This window comes from Salvelinus namaycush, chromosome 5 (genome assembly GCF_016432855.1).
Source record: "Salvelinus namaycush isolate Seneca chromosome 5, SaNama_1.0, whole genome shotgun sequence".
In the NCBI taxonomy this organism is placed as follows: Eukaryota; Metazoa; Chordata; class Actinopteri; order Salmoniformes; family Salmonidae; genus Salvelinus; species Salvelinus namaycush.
The window spans coordinates 17967933-17988013 of record NC_052311.1 but is presented as its reverse complement, the minus strand read 5'-3'; the positions used below and the strand labels follow the sequence as shown (position 1 = coordinate 17988013).

The following is a 20081-nucleotide window of genomic DNA, read 5'->3' as shown; positions in this document are numbered from 1 at the left end:
TACAGTAGGCCAACTCATATTCTGTTCTTCTGAATTACATTTTCTTCATAGCATAATGTTTCTTAAGACATAACTAAAATAAATAATGGATTTATTGTGATGGTGTATATTAAATTAACTTTTTAAAATGTAGATGTTCCAAAGGTGCACATCAGTGACTTGTATGCATGGAGGCCTGGAGATGCTAAATGTGTTTGTTAATTAACGGTCAATTACCTTGAGAAATAAGCAAGATGGCATCGACAGAGATGGTCGTCTCGCTTCGAGTCCTTAGGAAACTATGCAGTATTATTTTTTTAATGTAATATTTCTTACATTGTTAGCCCAGAAAATCTTAAGTGCTATTACATACAGCCGGGAATAATTATTGAATATAAGCACAACATCAACTTACCAACATTACGACCAGGAATACGACTTTCCCGAAGCGGATCCTTTGTCCAGACCACCACCCAGGACATTGGATCTAATCCCAGAGGCCAACCCAAAACAAAGTCGCCTCCTGGTCAGACTATCGAAGGCGTGCACACCACCCACCGCTTCCGAGTACAATACTCGCCAATGTCCAGTCTCTAGACAACAAGGTAGATTAAATTAGGGCAAGGGTTGCCTTCCAGAGAGACATCAGAGATTGTAGCTGTAACGGGTGTCCTCCTCCTCTTCAGACGAAGAGGAGGAGTAGGGATTTGACCAAAACGCAGCGTTGTGATACGACATGAATATTTATTAAACAAGACGAAAACTAAACATACTTGAGAATATACAAAATAATAAACGAAGTCAAACAGACCCGAACAAACGAACTTACATAACACGAAGAACGCATGAACTGGTACAGACGACACAAACGAACGAACAAACGAAACAGTCCCGTGTGGTGCACAGACACAGACACGGAAGACAATCACCCACAAACAAACAGTGTGAACAGCCAACCTTTATATGGTTCTCAATCAGAGGAAACGTCAAACACCTGTCCCTGATTGAGAACCATATAAGGCTAATTACAAGTGACCTAAACATAGAAACACAAAACATAGAATGCCCACCCCAACTCACGCCCTGACCAACTAAACACATACAAAAATAACAGAAAACAGGTCAGGAACGTGACATAACCCCCCCCTCAAGGTGCGAACTCCGGACGCACCACCAAAAGTCTAGGGGAGGGTCTGGGTGGGCATCTGTCCACGGTGGCGGCTCAGGCTCTGGGCGTGGTCCCCATCCCACCTTAGTCAAACCCCGCTTTTGTAGCCTCCTCCAAATGGCCACCCTCCAAATTAACCCCACTGGATTAAGGGGCAGCACCGGACTAAGGGGCAATACCAGAATGAGGGGCAACACCGGAATGAGGGGCAACACCGGAATGAGGGGCAACACCGGATTGAGGGACGGCAGCTCCGGACTGAGGGACGGCAGCTCCGGACTGAGGGACGGCAGCTCCGGACTGAGGGACGGCAGCTCCGGACTGAATGGCGGATCCTGGCTGGCTGGCTCTGGCGGATCCTGGCTGGCTGGCTCTGACGGATCCTGGCTGGCTGGCTCTAACGGATCCTGGCTGGCTGGCTCTGACGGATCCTGGCTGGCTGGCTCTGGCGGATCATGGCTCGCTGACGGCTCTGGCTGGTCATGGCTCGCTGACGGCTCTGGCTGGTCATGGCTCGCTGACGGCTCTGGCTGGTCATGGCTCGCTGACGGCTCTGGCTGGTCATGGCTCGCTGACGGCTCTGGCTGGTCATGGCTCGCTGACGGCTCTGGCTGGTCATGGCTCGCTGACGGCTCTGGCTGGTCATGGCTCGCTGACGGCTCTGGCTGGTCATGGCTCGCTGACGGCTCTGGCTGGTCATGGCTCGCTGACGGCTCTGGCTGATCCTGTCTGACGGAAGGCTCTGGCTGATCCTGTCTGGCGGAAGGCTCTGGCTGATCCTGTCTGGCGGAAGGCTTTGGCTGCTCCTGTCTGGCGGAAGGCTCTAGCGGCTCCTGTCTGGCGGAAGGCTCTAGCGGCTCCTGTCTGGCGGAAGGCTCTAGCGGCTCCTGTCTGGCGGACGGCTCTGTAGGCTCATGGCAGACGGGCGGCTTTGCAGGCTCATGGCAGACGGGCGGCTTTGAAGGCTCAGTACCGACGGGCGGCTTTGAAGGCTCAATACAGACGGGCAGTTCATGCGGCGCTTGGCAGACGGACAGTTCAGACGGCGTTGGGCAGACGGACAGTTCAGGCGCCGTTGGGCAGACGGGCAGTTCAGGCGCCGCTGGGCAGACGGCAGACTCTGGCCGGCTGAGACGCACTGTAGGCCTGGTGCGTGGTACCGGAACTGGAGGTACCGGGCTAAAGACACGCACCTTCAGGCTAGTGCGGGGAACAACAACAGGGCACACTGGACTCTCAAGGCGTACTATAGGCCTGGTGCGTGGTACCGGCACTGGTGGTACCGGGCTGAGGGCACGCACATCAGGGCGAGTACGGGGAGAAGGAACAGTGCATACAGGGCTCTGGAGACGCACAGGAGGCTTTATGCGTGGTGCCGGGACTGGAGGCACTGGGCTGGAGACACGCACCACAGGGAGAGTGCGTGGAGGAGGAACAGGACTCTGGAGACGCACTGGAAACCTGGTGCGTGGTGTAGGCACTGGTGGTACTGGCCTGGAGCGGGGAGGTGGCGCCGGAAATACCGGACCGTGCAGGCGTACTGGCTCCCTTGAGCACTGAGCCTGCCCAACCTTACCTGGTTGTATGCTCCCCGTCGCCCGACCAGTGCGGGGAGGTGGAATAACCCGCACCGGGCTATGTAGGCGAACCGGGGACACCATGCGTAAGGCTGGTGCCATGTAAGCCGGCCCGAGGAGACGCACTGGTGGCCAGATGTGTAGAGCCGGCTTCATGGCACTTGGCTCAATGCTCAATCTGGCCCGGCCGATACGAGGAGCTGGTATGTACCGCACCGGGCTGTGCACACGTACAGGAGACACCATGCGCTCTACTGCGTAACACGGTGTCTGCCCGTACTCTCGCTCTCCACGGTAAGTACAGGGAGTGGGCGCAGGTCTCCTACCTGACTTCGCCACTCTCCCTTTTAGCCCTCCCCCAACACATTTTTGGGGTTTACTCACAGGCTTCCAGCCACGTCTCCTTGCTGCCTCCTCAAACCACCGCTCCTGGGCTTTAGCTGCCTCCCTCTCTTCAACAGAGCGGCGATATTCCCCTGTCTGAGCCCAGGGTCCTTTTCCGTCCAATATTTCCTCCCATGTCCACGAGTCCTGGTTTCGCTGTTGCGCTCTCCCACGCCGCTTGGTCTTTGGTTGGTGGGTGATTCTGTAACGGGTGTCCTCCTCCTCTTCAGACGAAGAGGAGGAGTAGGGATTTGACCAAAACGCAGCGTTGTGATACGACATGAATATTTGTTAAACAAGACGAAAACTAAACATACTTGAGAATATACAAAATAATAAACGAAGTCAAACAGAACCGAACAAACGAACTTACATAACACGAAGAACGCATGAACTGGTACAGACGACACAAACGAACGAACAAACGAAACAGTCCCGTGTGGTGCACAGACACAGACACGGAAGACAATCACCCACAAACAAACAGTGTGAACAGCCAACCTTTATATGGTTCTCAATCAGAGGAAACGTCAAACACCTGTCCCTGATTGAGAACCATATAAGGCTAATTACAAGTGACCTAAACATAGAAACACAAAACATAGAATGCCCACCCCAACTCACACCCTGACCAACTAAACACATACAAAAATAACAGAAAACAGGTCAGGAACGTGACAGTAGCATTCTTTGTTTCACGGAAACATGGCTCTCTTGGGATATGCTGTCGGTACAGCCACCGGATCTCTAGATGCATTGCGCCGATAGAAATAAACATCTCTCTGGGAAGAAGGGCGGGGGTGTATGCTTCATGATTAACGACTCATAGTGTAACAATAACAACATACAGAAATTCAAGTCCTTTTGTTCACCTGACCTAGCATTCCTTACACTCAAATGCCGACCGCATTATCGCTCAAGAGAATTCTCTTCGATAATAGTCACAGCCGTGTATATCCCCCGCCCAAGCAGGTACCACGAAGGCCCTCAAGGAACTTCACTGGACTTTATGCAAACTGAAAACCATATATCCTGAGGCTGCATTTATTGTAGCTGGGGATTTTAACAGGGTAATCTGAGAACGAAGCAACCGAAATTCTATCAGCATATTGATTGTAGCACCCGTACGGGCAATACACTGGACCACTGCTACTCTAACTTCCGCGATGCATTTAAGGCCTGCCCTCCCTTCGGGAAAATCCGACCACAACTCCATCTTGCTCCTACCGTCCTATAGGCAGAAACTCAAACAGAAGTACCCGTGACAAGAACCATTCAATGCTGGTCTGACCAATCAGAATCCACGCTTCAAGATTGTTTTGATCACGCGCACTGGGAAATGTTCCGGGCAGCCTCAGAGAATAACATTGATTTATTCGGTGAGTTGAGTTTATAAGGAAGTGCATTGGAGATGTTGTACCCACTGTGACTATTAAAATCTACCCTAACCAGAAACCGTGGATAGATGGCGGCATTCACACAAAACTGAAAGCGCGAACCACCGCATTTAACCATGGAAAGATGACTGGGAATATGGCAGAATATAAACAGTGTAGTTATTCCCTCCAAGGCAATCAAACAAGCGAAATGTCTGTATAGGGACAAAGCCAATTCAACGACTCAGACACGAGACTTATGTGGCAGATTCTACAGGCAATTACAGACTACAAAAAGAAAACCAGCTATGTCACGGACACCGACGTCTTGCTTCCAGACAAACTAAACACCTTCTTTGCCCACTTTGCTGTCCCCACATGCTTCAAGATGGCCACCATTGTTCCTGTACCCAAGAAGGTAAACATAACTGAACTAAGTGACTATCGCCCCGTAGCACGCACTTCTGTCATCATGAAGTGCTTTGAGAGACTAGTCAAGGAGCATATCACCTTCAGTTTGCATACCACCTCAACAGGTCCACAGACGATGCAATCGCCATCACACTGCACACTGCCCTATCCCATCTGGACGAGAGGAATACCTACAGTGAGGGAAAAAAGTATTTGATCCCCTGCTGATTTTGTACGTTTGCCCACTGACAAAGAAATGATCAGTCTATAATTTTAATGGTAGGTTTATTTGAACAGTGAGAGACAGAATAACAACAAAAAAATCCAGAAAAACGCATGTCAAATGTTATAAATTGATTTGCATTTTAATGAGGGAAATAAGTATTTGAGTGTGGTGTCAGGAAAACAACCTCTCACTCAACGTCAACAAAAAAAAGGAGATGATCGTGGACTTCAGGAAACAACAGAGGGAGCACCCCCCTATCCACATCGACAGGACAGCAGTGGAGAAGGTGGAAAGTTAAGTTACTTGGCGTACACATCACTGACAAACTGAAATGGTCCACCCACACAGACAGAGGCGCAACAGCGCCACTTCAACCTCAGGAGGCTGAAGAAATTTGTCTTGTCACCTAAAATCCTCACAAACTTTTACAGATGCAAAATTGAGAGCATCCTGTCAGGCTATATCACTGCCTGGTACGGCAACTTCACCTCCCTCAACCGCAAGGTTCTCCAGATGGTGGTGCGTGCTGCACAACGCATCACCTGGGGCAAACTACCTGCCCTCCAGGACACCTACAGCACCCGAGGTCACAGGAAGGCCAAAAAGATCATCAAGAACAACAACCACCCGAGCCACTGCCTGTTCACCCCGCTAACATCCAGAAGGCGAGGTCAGTACAAGTATAGCTTCTATCTCAAAGCTATCACACTGTTAAACTGCCATCTCTAACACAGAGAGGCTGCTGCCTACATACAGACTCAAATCATTTGCTAATTTAATACATGGATCACTAGTCACTTTTTAAATAATGCCACTTTTAATAATGTTTACATACCTTACATTACTCATCTCATATGTCTATACTGTATTTTATACCATCTATTGCGTCTTGCCTATGCCGCTCTGTCATCGCTCATCCATATATTTATATGTACATATTCTTATTCCATCCCTTTAGATTTGTGTGTATTTGGTAGTTGTTGTGGAATTGTTAGATTACTTGTTAGATATTACTGCACTGTCGGAACTAGAAGCACAAGCGTTTTGCTACCCTCGCACTAACATCTGCTAACAATGTGTATGTGACTAATGAGATTTGATTTGAGACCGGCAGTCTTTTGCATGACAATAACCGCCTGACAAAATGTCATGACCGCCAACGGCCCTAATTTGGTCCAACACATTTTTTCCAATAGTTTGCTCAGAGCTGGCAGCAAGTTGATAGGTCTGCTGTTAGAACAAGTGAAGGCCACTTTACCGTTCTTGGGTAGCAGAATTACTTTGGCTTCCCTCCAGGCATGAGGACAGACACTGTCCTCTAGGTTCAGATTAAAGATATGACAGAGAGTAGTGGCTATAGAGTCAGCTACAATCCTCAGTAGAATCCCAAGTTGTCAATGCAGGAGGTTTGTCATTATTGATCGAAAACAATTTCCCCACCTCTCCTAAACTAACATTGCAAAATTCAAACTTACAATGCTTTTCTTTTATTATATACATTTTTTAATGCATTTATACGATGACTCGCTTTTCATTGTTGTCATAAGTTTGCCCACTTTGCCATTGAAGTAATCATTAAAATAATCCGCAACATCAAATGGTTTTGTGATGAATAAGGCATCTGATTTGATGAAAGATGGATTTTAATTTGTCTTTCTGCCCATAATTTCATTGAAAGTACTCCAACGTTCTTCCCATCATTCTTTATATAATTGATCTTGGCTTCATAATATAGTTTATTCTTTTTTTGAGATTAGTCACATAATTTCTCAATTTGCACTAAGTCAGCCAGTCAGATGTAGAGCCAGACTTATTTGCTACTCCTTTTGCCCCAACCATATAGCTTTTCAATTCCTTATCAATCCATGGAGCCTTAACAGTTCTAACAGTCAGTTTCTTAAGAGGTGCATGTTTATCAATAATTGGAAGAAGCAATTTCAAAAATGTATTAAGTACAGCGTCTAGATGCTCCTTATTAATCACATCAGACCAACAAATTAACGTCATCCACATAAGTCACAGCAGAATATTGTGTATGCTCTCTTATACACTATTTTAGGCCCAGCTTTTAGAGCTTTGGCTTTCCTGGATATATCCACTATATTGCGATCACTGCATCCAATGGGTCCAAATACAGCTTTAGAACAAAGTTCTATAGTGTTAGTAAAAATGTGATCAATTCATATGGATGATCCAGTTCCTGTAGTAATTGTAAACACCCTGGTAGGTTGATTAATGACCTGAACCAGATTACAGGCACTGGTTACAGTGAGCAGATTCCTCTTGAGCTGACAGCTAGATGAAAACCAATCAGATCCCCAAGAACGTAGACCTCTCTGTTTACATCACATACACTATCAAGCATTTCACACACATTATTTAGATACTGACTGTTAGCACTTGGTAGTCTATAGCAACACCCTATAATAATATACTTTAGATGAGGCAGGTGAACCTGCAACCACAACACTTCAGTAACACTTGACATGAGATGTTCTGTAAGCATTACAAGGATTTAGCTCTGAATATATATATATATATATATATATATATATATATATACACACAGTGGGGATAACAAGTATTTGATACACTGCCGATTTGGCAGGTTTTCCTACTTACAAAGCATGTAGAGGTCTGTAATTTTTATCATAGGTACACTTCAACTGTGAGAGACGGAATCTAAAACAAAAATCCAGAAAATCACATTGTATGATTTTTAAGTAATTAATTTGCATTTTATTGCATGACATAAGTATTTGATACATCAGAAAAGCAGAACTTAATATTTGGTACAGAAACCTTTGTTTGCAATTACAGAGATCATACGTTTCCTGTAGTTCTTGACCAGGTTTGCATACACTGCAGCAGGGATTTTGGCCCACTCCTCCATACAGACCTTCTCCAGATCCTTCAGGTTTCGGGGCTGTCGCTGGGCAATATGGACTTTCAGCTCCCTCCAAAGATTTTCTATTGGGTTCAGGTCTGGAGACTGGCTAGGCCACTCCAGGACCTTGAGATGCTTCTTACGGAGCCACTCCTTAGTTGCCCTGGCTGTGTGTTTCGGGTCGTTGTCATGCTGGAAGACCCAGCCACGACCCATCTTCAATGCTCTTACTGAGGGAAGGAGGTTGTTGGCCAAGATCTCGCAATACATGGCCCCATCCATCCTCCCCTCAATACGGTGCAGTCGTCCTGTCCCATTTGCAGAAAAGCATCCCCAAAGAATGATGTTTCCACCTCCATGCTTCACGGTTGGGATGGTGTTCTTGGGGTTGTACTCATCCTTCTTCTTCCTCCAAACACGGCGAGTGGAGTTTAGACCAAAAAGCTCTATTTTTGTCTCATCAGACCACATGACCTTCTCCCATTCCTCCTCTGGATCATCCAGATGGTCATTGGCAAACTTCAGACGGGCCTGGACATGCGCTGGCTTGAGCAGGGGGACCTTGCTGCAGGATTTTAATCCATGGTTTAATCCATGGTTTACTAATGGTTTTCTTTGAGACTGTGGTCCCAGCTCTCTTCATGTCATTGACCAGGTCCTGCCGTGTAGTTCTGGGCTGATCCCTCACCTTCCTCATGATCATTGATGCCCAACGAGGTGAGATCTTGCATGGAGCCCCAGACCGAGGGTGATTGACCGTCACCTTGAACTTCTTCCATTTTCTAATAATTGCGCCAACAGTTGTTGCCTTCTCACCAAGCTGCTTGCCTATTGTCCTGTAGCCCATCCCAGCCTTGTGCAGGTCTACAATTTTATCCCTGATGTCCTTACACAGCTCTCTGGTCTTGGCCATTGTGGAGAGGTTGGAGTCAGTTTGATTGAGTGTGTGGACAGGTGTCTTTTATACAGGTAACGAGTTCAAACAGGTGCAGTTAATACAGGTAATGAGTGGAGAACAGGAGGGCTTCTTAAAGAAAAACTAACAGGTCTGTGAGAGCCGGAATTCTTACTGGTTGGTAGGTGATCAAATACTTATGTCATGTAATAAAATGCAAATTAATTACTTAAAAATCATACAATGTGATTTTCTGGATTTTTGTATGAAGTGTACCTACAGTTGAAGTGTACCTATGATAAAAATTACAGACCTCTACATGCTTTGTAAGTAGGAAAACCTGCAAAATCGGCAGGGTATCAAATACTTGTTCTCCCCACTGTGTGTATATATATATATATATACTGCTCAAAAAAATAAAGGGAACACTTAAACAACACAATGTAACTCCAAGTCAATCACACTTCTGTGAAATCAAACTGTCCATTTAGGAAGCAACACTGATTGACAATAAATTTCACATGCTGTTGTGCAAATGGAATAGACAACAGGTGGAAATTATAGGCAATTAGCAAGACACCCCCAATAAAGGAGTGGTTCTGCAGGTGGTGACCACAGACCACTTCTCAGTTCCTATGCTTCCTGGCTGATGTTTTGGTCACTTTTGAATGCTGGCGGTGCTTTCACTCTAGTGGTAGCATGAGACGGAGTCTACAACCCACACAAGTGGCTCAGGTAGTGCAGCTCATCCAGGATGGCACATCAATGCGAGCTGTGGCAAGAAGGTTTGCTGTGTCTGTCAGCGTAGTGTCCAGAGCATGGAGGCGCTACCAGGAGACAGGCCAGTACACCAGGAGACGTGGAGGAGGCCGTAGGAGGGCAACAACCCAGCAGCAGGACCGCTACCTCCGCCTTTGTGCAAGGAGGAGCAGGAGGAGCACTGCCAGAGCCCTGCAAAATGACCTCCAGCAGGCCACAAATGTGCATATGTCTGCTCAAACGGTCAGAAACAGACTCCATGAGGGTGGTATGAGGGCCCGACGTCCACAGGTGGGGGTTGTGCTTACAGCCCAACACTGTGCAGGACGTTTGGCATTTGCCAGAGAACACCAAGATTGGCAAATTCGCCACTGGCGCCCTGTGCTCTTCACAGATGAAAGCAGGTTCACACTGAGCACATGAGCACATGTGACAGACGTGACAGAGTCTGGAGACGCCGTGGAGAACGTTCTGCTGCCTGCAACATCCTCCAGCATGACCGGTTTGGCGGTGGGTCAGTCATGGTGTGGGGTGGCATTTCTTTGTGGGGCCGCACAGTCCTCCATGTGCTCGCCAGAGGTAGCCTGACTGCCATTCGGTACCGACATGAGATCCTCAGAGCCCTTGTGAGACCATATGCTGACACATGCACATTTGTGGCCTGCTGGAGGTCATTTTGCAGGGCTCTGGCAGTGCACCTCCTTGCACAAAGGCGGAGGTAGCGGTCCTGCTGCTGGGTTGTTGCCCTCCTACGGCCTCCTCCACGTCTCCTGATGTACTGACCTGTCTCCTGGTAGCGCCTCCATGCTCTGGACACTACGCTGACAGACACAGCAAACCTTTTTGCCACAGCTCGCATTGATGTGCCATCCTGGATGAACTGCACTACCTGAGCCACTTGTGTGGGTTGTAGACTCCGTCTCATGCTACTACTAGAGTGAGAGCACCACCAGCATTCAAAAGTGACCAAAACATCAGCCAGGAAGCATAGGAACTGAGAAGTGGTCTGTGGTCACCACCTGCAGAACCATTCCTTTTTTGGGGGTGTCTTACTAATTGCCTATAATTTCCACCTTTTGTCTATTCCATTTGCACAACAGCATGTGAAATTTATTGTCAATCAGTGTTGCTTCCTAAGTGGACAGTTTGATTTCACAGAAGTGTGATTGACTTGGAGTTATATTGTGTTGTTTAAGTGTTCCCTTTATTTTTTTGAGCAGTGTATATATAAATAAATAAATAAATAAATATAAGGCCAGTTTTATTGCTTCTTTAATCAGAACAACAGTTTTCAGCTGTGCTAACATAATTGTGAAAGGGTTTTCTAATGATCAATTAGCCTTTTAAAATGATAAACTTGGATTAGCTAACACAACTTGCCATTGGAACACAGGAGTGATGGTTGCTGATAATGGGCCTCTGTACGCCTATGTAGATATTACATAAAATCAGCCGTTTCCAGCTACAGTAGTCATTTACAACATTAATAATGTCTACACTGTATTTCTGATCAATTTGATGTTATTTTAATGGACAAAAAATGTGCTTTTCTTTCAAAAACAAGGACATTTCTAAGTGACCCCAAACTTTTGAACAGTAGTGTGTGTGTGTGTGTGTGTGTGTGTGTGTGTGTGTGTGTGTGTGTGTGTGTGTGTGTGTGTGTGTGTGTGTGTGTGTGTGTGTGTGTGTGTGTGTGTGTGTGTGTGTGTGTGTGTGTATTAGAGATCGACCGATTAATCGGAATGGCAGATTAATTAGGGCCGATTTCAAGTTTTCAAAACAATCGGTAATCTGCATTTTTGGATGCCAATTATGGACGATTATATTGCAATCCACGAGGAGACTGCGTGGCAGGCTTGACCACCTGTTACCCGAGTGCAGGCAGCAAGGAGCCATGGTAAGTTGCTAGCTAGCATTAAACTTATCTTATAAAAAACAATACATCTTAACATAATCACTAGTTAACTACATATGGTTGATGATATTACTAGTTTAAATAACTTGTCCTGCGTTGCATATAATCAATGCGGTGCCTGAAATTGTGGCACTTCTCTTGCGTTCAGTGTAAGCAGAGTCTGGGTATATGTAGCAGTTTGGGTCGCCTGGCTCATTGCAAACTGTGTGAAAACCATTTCTTATTAACAAAGACCGTAATTAATTTGCCAGAATTTTACATAACATTGAAGGCTGTGCAATGAAACAGCAATATTTAGACTTAGGGTTGCCACCTGTTAGATAAAATACGGAACCGTTCCGTATTTCACTGAATTTCATTCGAAATGATAGTTTCTGGATTTGACAATATTAATGACCAAAGGCTCGTATTTCTGTGTTTATTATATTATAATTAAGTCTATGATTTGATATTTAATAGAGCAGTCTGACTGAGCGGTGGTAGGCAGCAGCAGGAGGCTCGTAAGCATTCATTATAACAGCACGTTCCTCCGTTTGCCAGCAGCTTTTCGCAATGCTCGAAGCACAGCACTGTTTATGACTTCAAGCCTATCAACTCCCGAGATTAGGCTGGCAATACTATAGTGCCTATAAGAACATACAATAGTCAAAGGTATTTAAATACAAATGATATAGAGAGAAATAGTCCTATAATAACTACAACCTAAAACTTCTTACCTAGGAATATTGAAGACTCATGTTAAAAGGAACCACCAGCTTTCATATGTTCTCACGTTCTGAGCAAGGAACTTTAACGTTAGCTTTTTTACATGGCACATATTGCACTTTTACTCTCTTCTCCAATGCTGTGTTTTTGCATTATTTAAACCAAATTGAACATGTTTCATTATTTATTTGAGACTAAATAGATTTTATGTATGTACAGTTGAAGTCGGAAGTTTACATACACTTAGGTTGGAGTTATTAAAACTCGTTTTTCAACCACTCCACAAATTTCTTGTTAACTTCTTGTCAATATGGGGGCGCTGTTTCCACTTTGGAAAAAATCGTGCCTAAATTAAACTGCCTCGTACTCTATTCTAGATCGTACAATATGCATATTATTATTACTATTGGATAGAAAACACTCAAGTTTCTAAAACCGTTTGAATTATATCTGTGAGTAAAACAGAACTCATTTTGCAGCAAACTTCCTGATAGGAAGTGAAAAATCTGAAATCGAGGCTCTGTTCCAGGGCCTTCCTATTCAATTGCCTGAAATCTATGGATATACATGCACTTCATACGCCTTCCACTAGATGTCAACAGGCAGTGGGAGGTGGAATGGGGTGTTTAGCTTGATCTGAGGTCGAACAAGAGCTCTTGGAATGACGTGACCACAATTTCCTTTGTCTACCAAGGCGCGGGAAGGACATCAGCATTGGCTTCTGAAAAGCGTTCGGTATAGACGTCTAATATCTCCGGCTTTGATTTTATTTGATACATGTGATATCATCGTAAAGTATGTTTTTTCAATATAGTTTTATCAGATTATTCAACTTTTATCGGGAGTTTTGGAGTTTTCCGTTCTCTGCGTTAGGTGAAGATGGACATCTTCGCGCCACTTGGCTAGCTAAGGTTGCTAATTCGACAGGAGAGAAGGACATTCTAAAACCAAACAACGATTTATTCTGGACAAAGGACTCCTTGTACAAGATTCTGATGGAAGCTCAGCAAAAAGTAAGAACAATTTATGATGTTATTTCGTATTTTTGTGTGAAATGTTTAGTCCTATTCTCCGCCCTTATAGCGGGCGCTGTCTCGCAATAACGCAAGCTGTATGTCGTACTAAAGTTATTTTTTAAAAATCTAACACAGCGGTTGCATTAAGAACCAGTGTATCTTTCATTTGCTGTACAACATGTATTTTTTAGTAAAGTTTATGATGAGTTATTAGATTAGGTGACTGTCCAAAATATCTCCGGACAATTTTGTGCATTTTGGCTACGTATTCACAATGTAAAACCAAGATTTGTACCTCTAAATATGCACATTTTCGAACAAAACATATATGTATTGTGTAACATGATGTTATAAGACTGTCATCTGATGAAGTTGGTCAAGGTTAGTGATTAATTTTATATATTTTGCTGTTTTTTTGCGATCGCTACCTTTTGCTGCTGATAAATGCGGTTGTGTGTTTGGCTATTGTGGTAAGCTAATATAATGCTATATTGTCTTTTCGCTGTAAAACACTTTAAAAAATTTGAAATATTGGCTGGATTCACAAGATGTTTATCTTTCATTTGCTGTACACCATGTATTTTTCATAAATATTTTATGATGAGTATTTAGGTATTTCACGTTGCTCTCTGTAATTATTCTGGCTGCTTTGGTGATATTTTTGATGGTAGCTGCAATGTAAAACTATGATTTATACCTCAAATATGCAAATTTTCGAACAAAACATAGATTTATTGTATAACATGTTATAAGACTGTCATCTGATGAAGTTGTTTCTTGGTTAGTGACTAATTATATCTCTATTTGGTCGGTTTTGTGATAGCTACCTATGCGGTAGAAAAATTGTGAAAATATGCGGTTGAGTCTTTTGCTATTGTGGTTAGCTAATAGAAATACATAGTGTTTTCGCTGTAAAACATTTTAAAAATCGGAAATGATGGCTGGATTCACAAGATGTTTGTCTTTCATTTGCTGTATTGGACTTGTGATTTCATGAAAATTATGTTATATGATATCCCTGTGGCGTTAGGCTAGGCTATGCTAGTCAGCTTTTTTGATGGGGGGGATCCCGGATCCGGGAGAGAGAAGCGGTAGAGGTTTTAACAAACTATAGTTTTGGCAAGTCGGTTAGGACATCTACTTTGTGCATGACACATGTAATTTTTCCAACAATTGTTTATAGACAGATTATTTCACATATAATTCACCGTATCACAATTCCAGTGGGTCAGAAGTTTACATACACTAAGTTAACTGTGCCTTTAAGCAGCTTCCTGAACAAGCATATGAAACAGTGTTTAGACCCTTTAAAATGTGAAGCCTGTGAAGTTATTTGGATTTTTACGAATTATCTTTGAAAGACAGCGTCCTGAAAATGGGACGTTTCTTTTTTGCTGAGTTTATGTATGTGTGTAGATATGAATGTGTGTGTGTATATTTACACATGTTAAGTTTGCTGAAAATAAACGCAGTTGACAGTGAGAGGACGTTTCTTTTTTTGCTGAGTTTATATCTCAACACCTCCATAAGGATTCCTGTCTCTTCTGTAGGTGTTATCCTTGTATTGCTACTGCTGTATCATCAAATTAATGATCTAAGTGAGTCTCAGAAATGGCTAATATGTTAATGTTATGGATATCAGGCTACATATATTAATATGTACTATTTGTAGCCCTTTCCTGGGTAGCTTATCAGAGATCGACATAATATGGAAAAGAATAAACAAAGCAAGAGGGGGGGGAAAAAACATTCAGCAGTCCATGAATCAGTTGGGTGGGTGGGTGTGTGTGTGTGTGTGTGTGTGTGTGTGTGTGTGTGTGTGTGTGTGTGTGTGTGTGTGTGTGTGTGTGTGTGTGTGTGTGTGTGTGTGTGTGTGTGTGTGTGCTGTGGGGTTGAAGCTAGGAACACATAGGCTTGGCTCTCTCATCTCTTCTATGCTTTTGGGAGGGAGGGTGGACAAAGAGCCTGTCATAGCGGATGTAAGCAATGTCCCTATGCGCTCTGACAGCTTTCATGGCTGGGATAAGTTCTTTCCCCTTCATGAAATGCCAATGAGATCCTACATCTGTAACATGAAATGCCAATGAGTTGAAGAAGTTAGCTGGCTCTGTTAGGGCAACCAGCTAAACTGGCAGAGATTCAGGCTTTTGTTAGCTTGCGCTGGCTGCTAAAGGAAGCAGGCTAGCGTGGAAAAGAGTGGCTGAGGGGGTCTTTGAAGTGAAACGGAGCTAACCACCTTTCATTCCCAGAGGAGAGAGCTAGAGAGTGAGCCTAGCCCCTCAGGCGCTGTTTGGAAACTCCACTGTTTCGCTCCAGTGAAGGGAGGACATGAGGCAAGGCTGCTTCTTCCAGCAGCAGGACTCTATTTCAAACACATATTTCCACAACCCCTATTCCTGCCCTGTCTGTGCAATTCTATTGCCTGTTGAATACCACACTTTCTTCCTCGTACACCTCTTGTGGACGTCTCAGCCTAAAACATGACGTCATCCTGAAACGGTCTGTTTGAGGTGGGGGTCTGAGGTGGGTTTTTTTTTTTTCTTTATCTGGAATGTATGCTTTGGCAACAAATACAAGTATAGGACAAGTCAATCACATTATTTGAGTAAGAGTTAACAGATTGTTTCCCCCAAAACTATTTTACCCCCTTTTTCTCCCTAATTTCAATCTTATCTCATCGCTGCAACTCCCCAATGGGCTTGGGAGAGGCGAAGGTGGTGTCATGCGTCCTCCGAAACATTACCCGCCAAACCGCGCTTCTTAACACCAGCCCGCTTAACCCAGAAGCCAGCTGCACCAATGTGTCGGTGGAAACAACGTTCAACTGATGACCGAAGTCAGCCTGCAGGTGCCCGGCACGCCACATGGAGGTGCTGTAGCGCGATGAGCCAAGTTCAACCCCCCCCAGCTAAACCCTCCCCAAACCCAGACGACGGGGGCAAATTGTGCTCTGTCCTATGGGACTCCCGGTCACGGCCGGTTATGACACAGCCTGGGATTGATCCCAGGTCTGTAGTGATGCCGGAAGCACCGTAATACATTAGACCGCTGAGCCACTCCGTAGTCCCTGGATTATGAGCTGTTCAAATGAGATGGTACTTTAACTGTAAGTTGCAGTGAATAAAAGTGTCTGATAAACGACCATTATGTTAACATTTGATCCGCTTATGTGACCTATCTATATCTGCCATGTCCCGTGTCCCCTTAGGAGGCAGAGGGGGCGCTGCCCTACCTGCTGGTGCTGTGTGGGGACCACGGGATGTCCGAGACGGGCAGCCACGGGGGCTCGTCTGAGCATGAGGTCAACACCCCCCTGGTGCTCATCAGCCCCGCCTTCAAGAAGAAAGGTAAGCATTGGCTCTCCTGTTATCCCTCTGTCTGTTTGTCAGTCTGTCTTGGTGTCATTGCTGAAGTAGGCACATGCACACCGGTGTTCAAATGCGTATCACAACACTTATCCATAATAGTATAGTGAAAATATTGTAGTTACGGCCCACCACTAATATGTCCATTTACATTTGTTTTCACCTAGGAAAAATGTGGTTAAGTGAGGATTAACATGACTTTTGATAGGTAAGGGCCTACTCCAGAGCGCCTGTGCCACACACGTACATGCCTGGTTAAATAAAGGCTACAAAAAATGCACACACAAACATACACACACGGCTGTCTCAGCTGAGCTCTCACTGTGAGAAGCGGTGACGTCTTGGCACTGTGTGAAGAGGAGCTCATTAACGTCTCGCCGCTCTGTGACGAACGCGTTCGAGGCCGTTGGTGTGAATGTGATAATTGTTTCTTTATTTGCCACGTCTATTTCTAGATCACTCCTCATCTACATGGGTTTATTTCAGGTGGATCAGATTTTACTGAGAGACTGGCTGAGAAATTAAGCGTTGGCAGAAACAGGCTGGTACAGTAACTTGTACTGTAGGACCTCAGACACATGATGGACAGGCTGGTACAGTAACTTGTACTGTGGGACCTCAGACACATGATGGACAGGCTGGTACAGTAACTTGTACTGTAGGACCTCAGACACATGATGGACAGGCTGGTACAGTAACTTGTACTGTAGGACCTCAGACACATGATGGACAGGCTGGTACAGTAACTTGTACTGTAGGACCTCAGACACATGATGGACAGGCTGGTACAGTAACTTGTACTGTAGGACCTCAGACACATGATGGACAGGCTGGTACAGTAACTTGTACTGTAGGACCTCAGACACATGATGGACAGGCTGGTACAGTAACTTGTACTGTAGGACCTCAGACACATGATGGACAGGCTGGTACAGTAACTTGTACTGTAGGACCTCAGACACATGATGGACAGGCTGGTACAGTAACTTGTACTGTAGGACCTCAGACACATGATGGACAGGCTGGTACAGTAACTTGTACTGTAGGACCTCAGACACATGATGGACAGGCTGGTACAGTAACTTGTACTGTAGGACCTCAGACACATGATGGACAGGCTGGTACAGTAACTTGTACTGTAGGACCTCAGACACATGATGGACAGGCTGGTACAGTAACTTGTACTGTAGGACCTCAGACACATGATGGACAGGCTGGTACAGTAACTTGTACTGTAGGACCTCAGACACATGATGGACAGGCTGGTACAGTAACTTGTACTGTAGGACCTCAGACACATGATGGACAGGCTGGTACAGTAACTTGTACTGTAGGACCTCAGACACATGATGGACAGGCTGGTACAGTAACTTGTACTGTAGGACCTCAGACACATGATGGACACAGAGCTCATGTTCTGGATTGTCCTGTCAACTCAACTGGCAGGATTTAAGCTTGAGCTTTTATCAAACCTAAAAACAGGACACAGCATTATATATATATATATATATATATATATATATATATATATATATATATATTTTATTTATTTATTTATTTAATAATGGGTTTTATTTTAAGGTGTGCTACACAAAGTGAATGAATCATTGTTATTGAAGTATGACGTAGAGGAGTAGGGGTTGATTAGAGATACGGTACATATGTTCTGCTCCTGTGACTTTTCACTTAATTTCTCAACTGTATACGTGTGTGAATGTACGTACGCGCACGCTTGTGTGTTTGTGTACGCATGCGTTTGTGTGTGTACATGTGCGTTTCTGTCTGTCTTGTGCATGTGTGCCTCCTTGCGCCCTCTTGTTTCTATATCCTGAGATACTGTCTCTACTCCTTATAAACAGTAGGGATGGAGAAACCGTCAACAGTAGAGCAGGTGGACCTGACCCCGACACTGGCTCTTGGTCTGGGCCTGCCCATCTCCCAGAACAGCGTGGGCCGACTCATCCAGCCCGTGGTTGAGGAGGCCTCGCTCAGGGACCAGCTGCGCTTCCTGCACCTCAACGGTCACCAGCTGAGCTACCTGCTGAAGGACAGCATGCCAGCCTATGAGAAAGGTAAGAGGGAATAGTGTGGGTCAGTGCAGGGGTAGTGCCAGATCAGAGCAAGGCTAAATCAGCTTCCAGCCTCCCAAAGTCAATGTGTACTTTGGACCCGTTCCGAAATGAATCCGTGGCTTTTCCACCCAACCCAACATGCATAAAACATTTTTTTTTTTTAAAGGAGACCGGTTCCAAATGGACCCCAGGACAGTCAGAACCATTCCGAAATGGCCAGTGGAAAAACAGGCGCAAACGGACCCATGCTGTTTTGATCTGAAAGACCCATTCGGCTCCGAGAGAGGGAAAGAAACCTCTGCCATCAATAAACGAGTGATATTGGCCAAATTATCAATCCTTAAAAACTGCTAAATGACATAAAACAAGCCGGAAGAAAATTATATTTCGATGTGTCGCATAATCCAAACATTATAGCTTATTGTTTTATTGTTTTTTACTTTCCTAAAACAATAAGTTGTTCACCTCACGATTCAGATGTTGGAGATTTGAGCGCTCAATTTATCAGGGCATTGCATGCATTTAAGTCTATAGGCCTAGGCTCCACTGTATGATATTGATATTTAAAAAAATATATATATATAAAGGAAGAGAAGCTTAGGCCTAGCCCAGAGAGAAAGATGGAGATTTCTGCCACCAACATGCGTTCTCTATCCTTGTCTGATAGGCTTCTACTGCTATACAGATGTAGGCGTACTATACAGGAGGAAGAATTTGGCGTGCATAATATTTTTTTAAATAAAGATAATCATTATATTGTTACTCCTTTAATCTGACTTTGGTAGGCCTAAAACATTCTTCCTCACCTCAAGTTCAACTGAGTCAGTTGGACTGCTGGTGCGTACTGCCTTCATAGGCCTGTAGTAGCTAAGCCTAGTGACAATACCACACCAGACCTTCACAAAAGTTTCTAAACTTGATTAGGGTAATATCAAAGTAAGTCAAGTCATTGTTTATAGGTAAAATATGTGGAACGGCTTTCTTCCTGGGATGAAGGAGAGGACCAAAACGCAGCGCGGCTAGTGTTCAACATGTTTAATAAAGAATAATAACGTGAACACTACAAGCTACAAAACAATAAAATGTGAAAACCGAAAACAGTCCTATCTGGTGCAGAACACAAAGACAGGAAACAATCACCCACAAACCAACAGTGCAAACAGGCTACCTTAATATGGTTCCCAATCAGAGACAATGACAAACACCTGCCTCTGATTGAGAACCATATTAGGCCAAACAACAAACCCAACATAGAAACACAAAACATAGACTACACCCACCCAGCTCACGACCTGACCAACTAAACAAAGACTAAACCAAGGAAATAAGGTCAGGAACGTGACAAT

At 44.6% G+C, this 20081-nt stretch overlaps 1 protein-coding gene across 1 annotated transcript in view; it reads left to right on the top strand.

The window, feature by feature from the left end:
• Nucleotides 1-20081, top strand: part of LOC120048019 (GPI ethanolamine phosphate transferase 2-like) — a 115171-nt gene that overhangs the window by 29629 nt on the left and 65461 nt on the right. Inside the window, exons 5-6 of the mRNA XM_038993689.1 lie at nt 16507-16645; nt 18523-18735. Of these exons, the coding sequence (XP_038849617.1) occupies nt 16507-16645; nt 18523-18735 (352 nt within the window). The remainder of the gene's footprint in view (nt 1-16506; nt 16646-18522; nt 18736-20081) is intronic.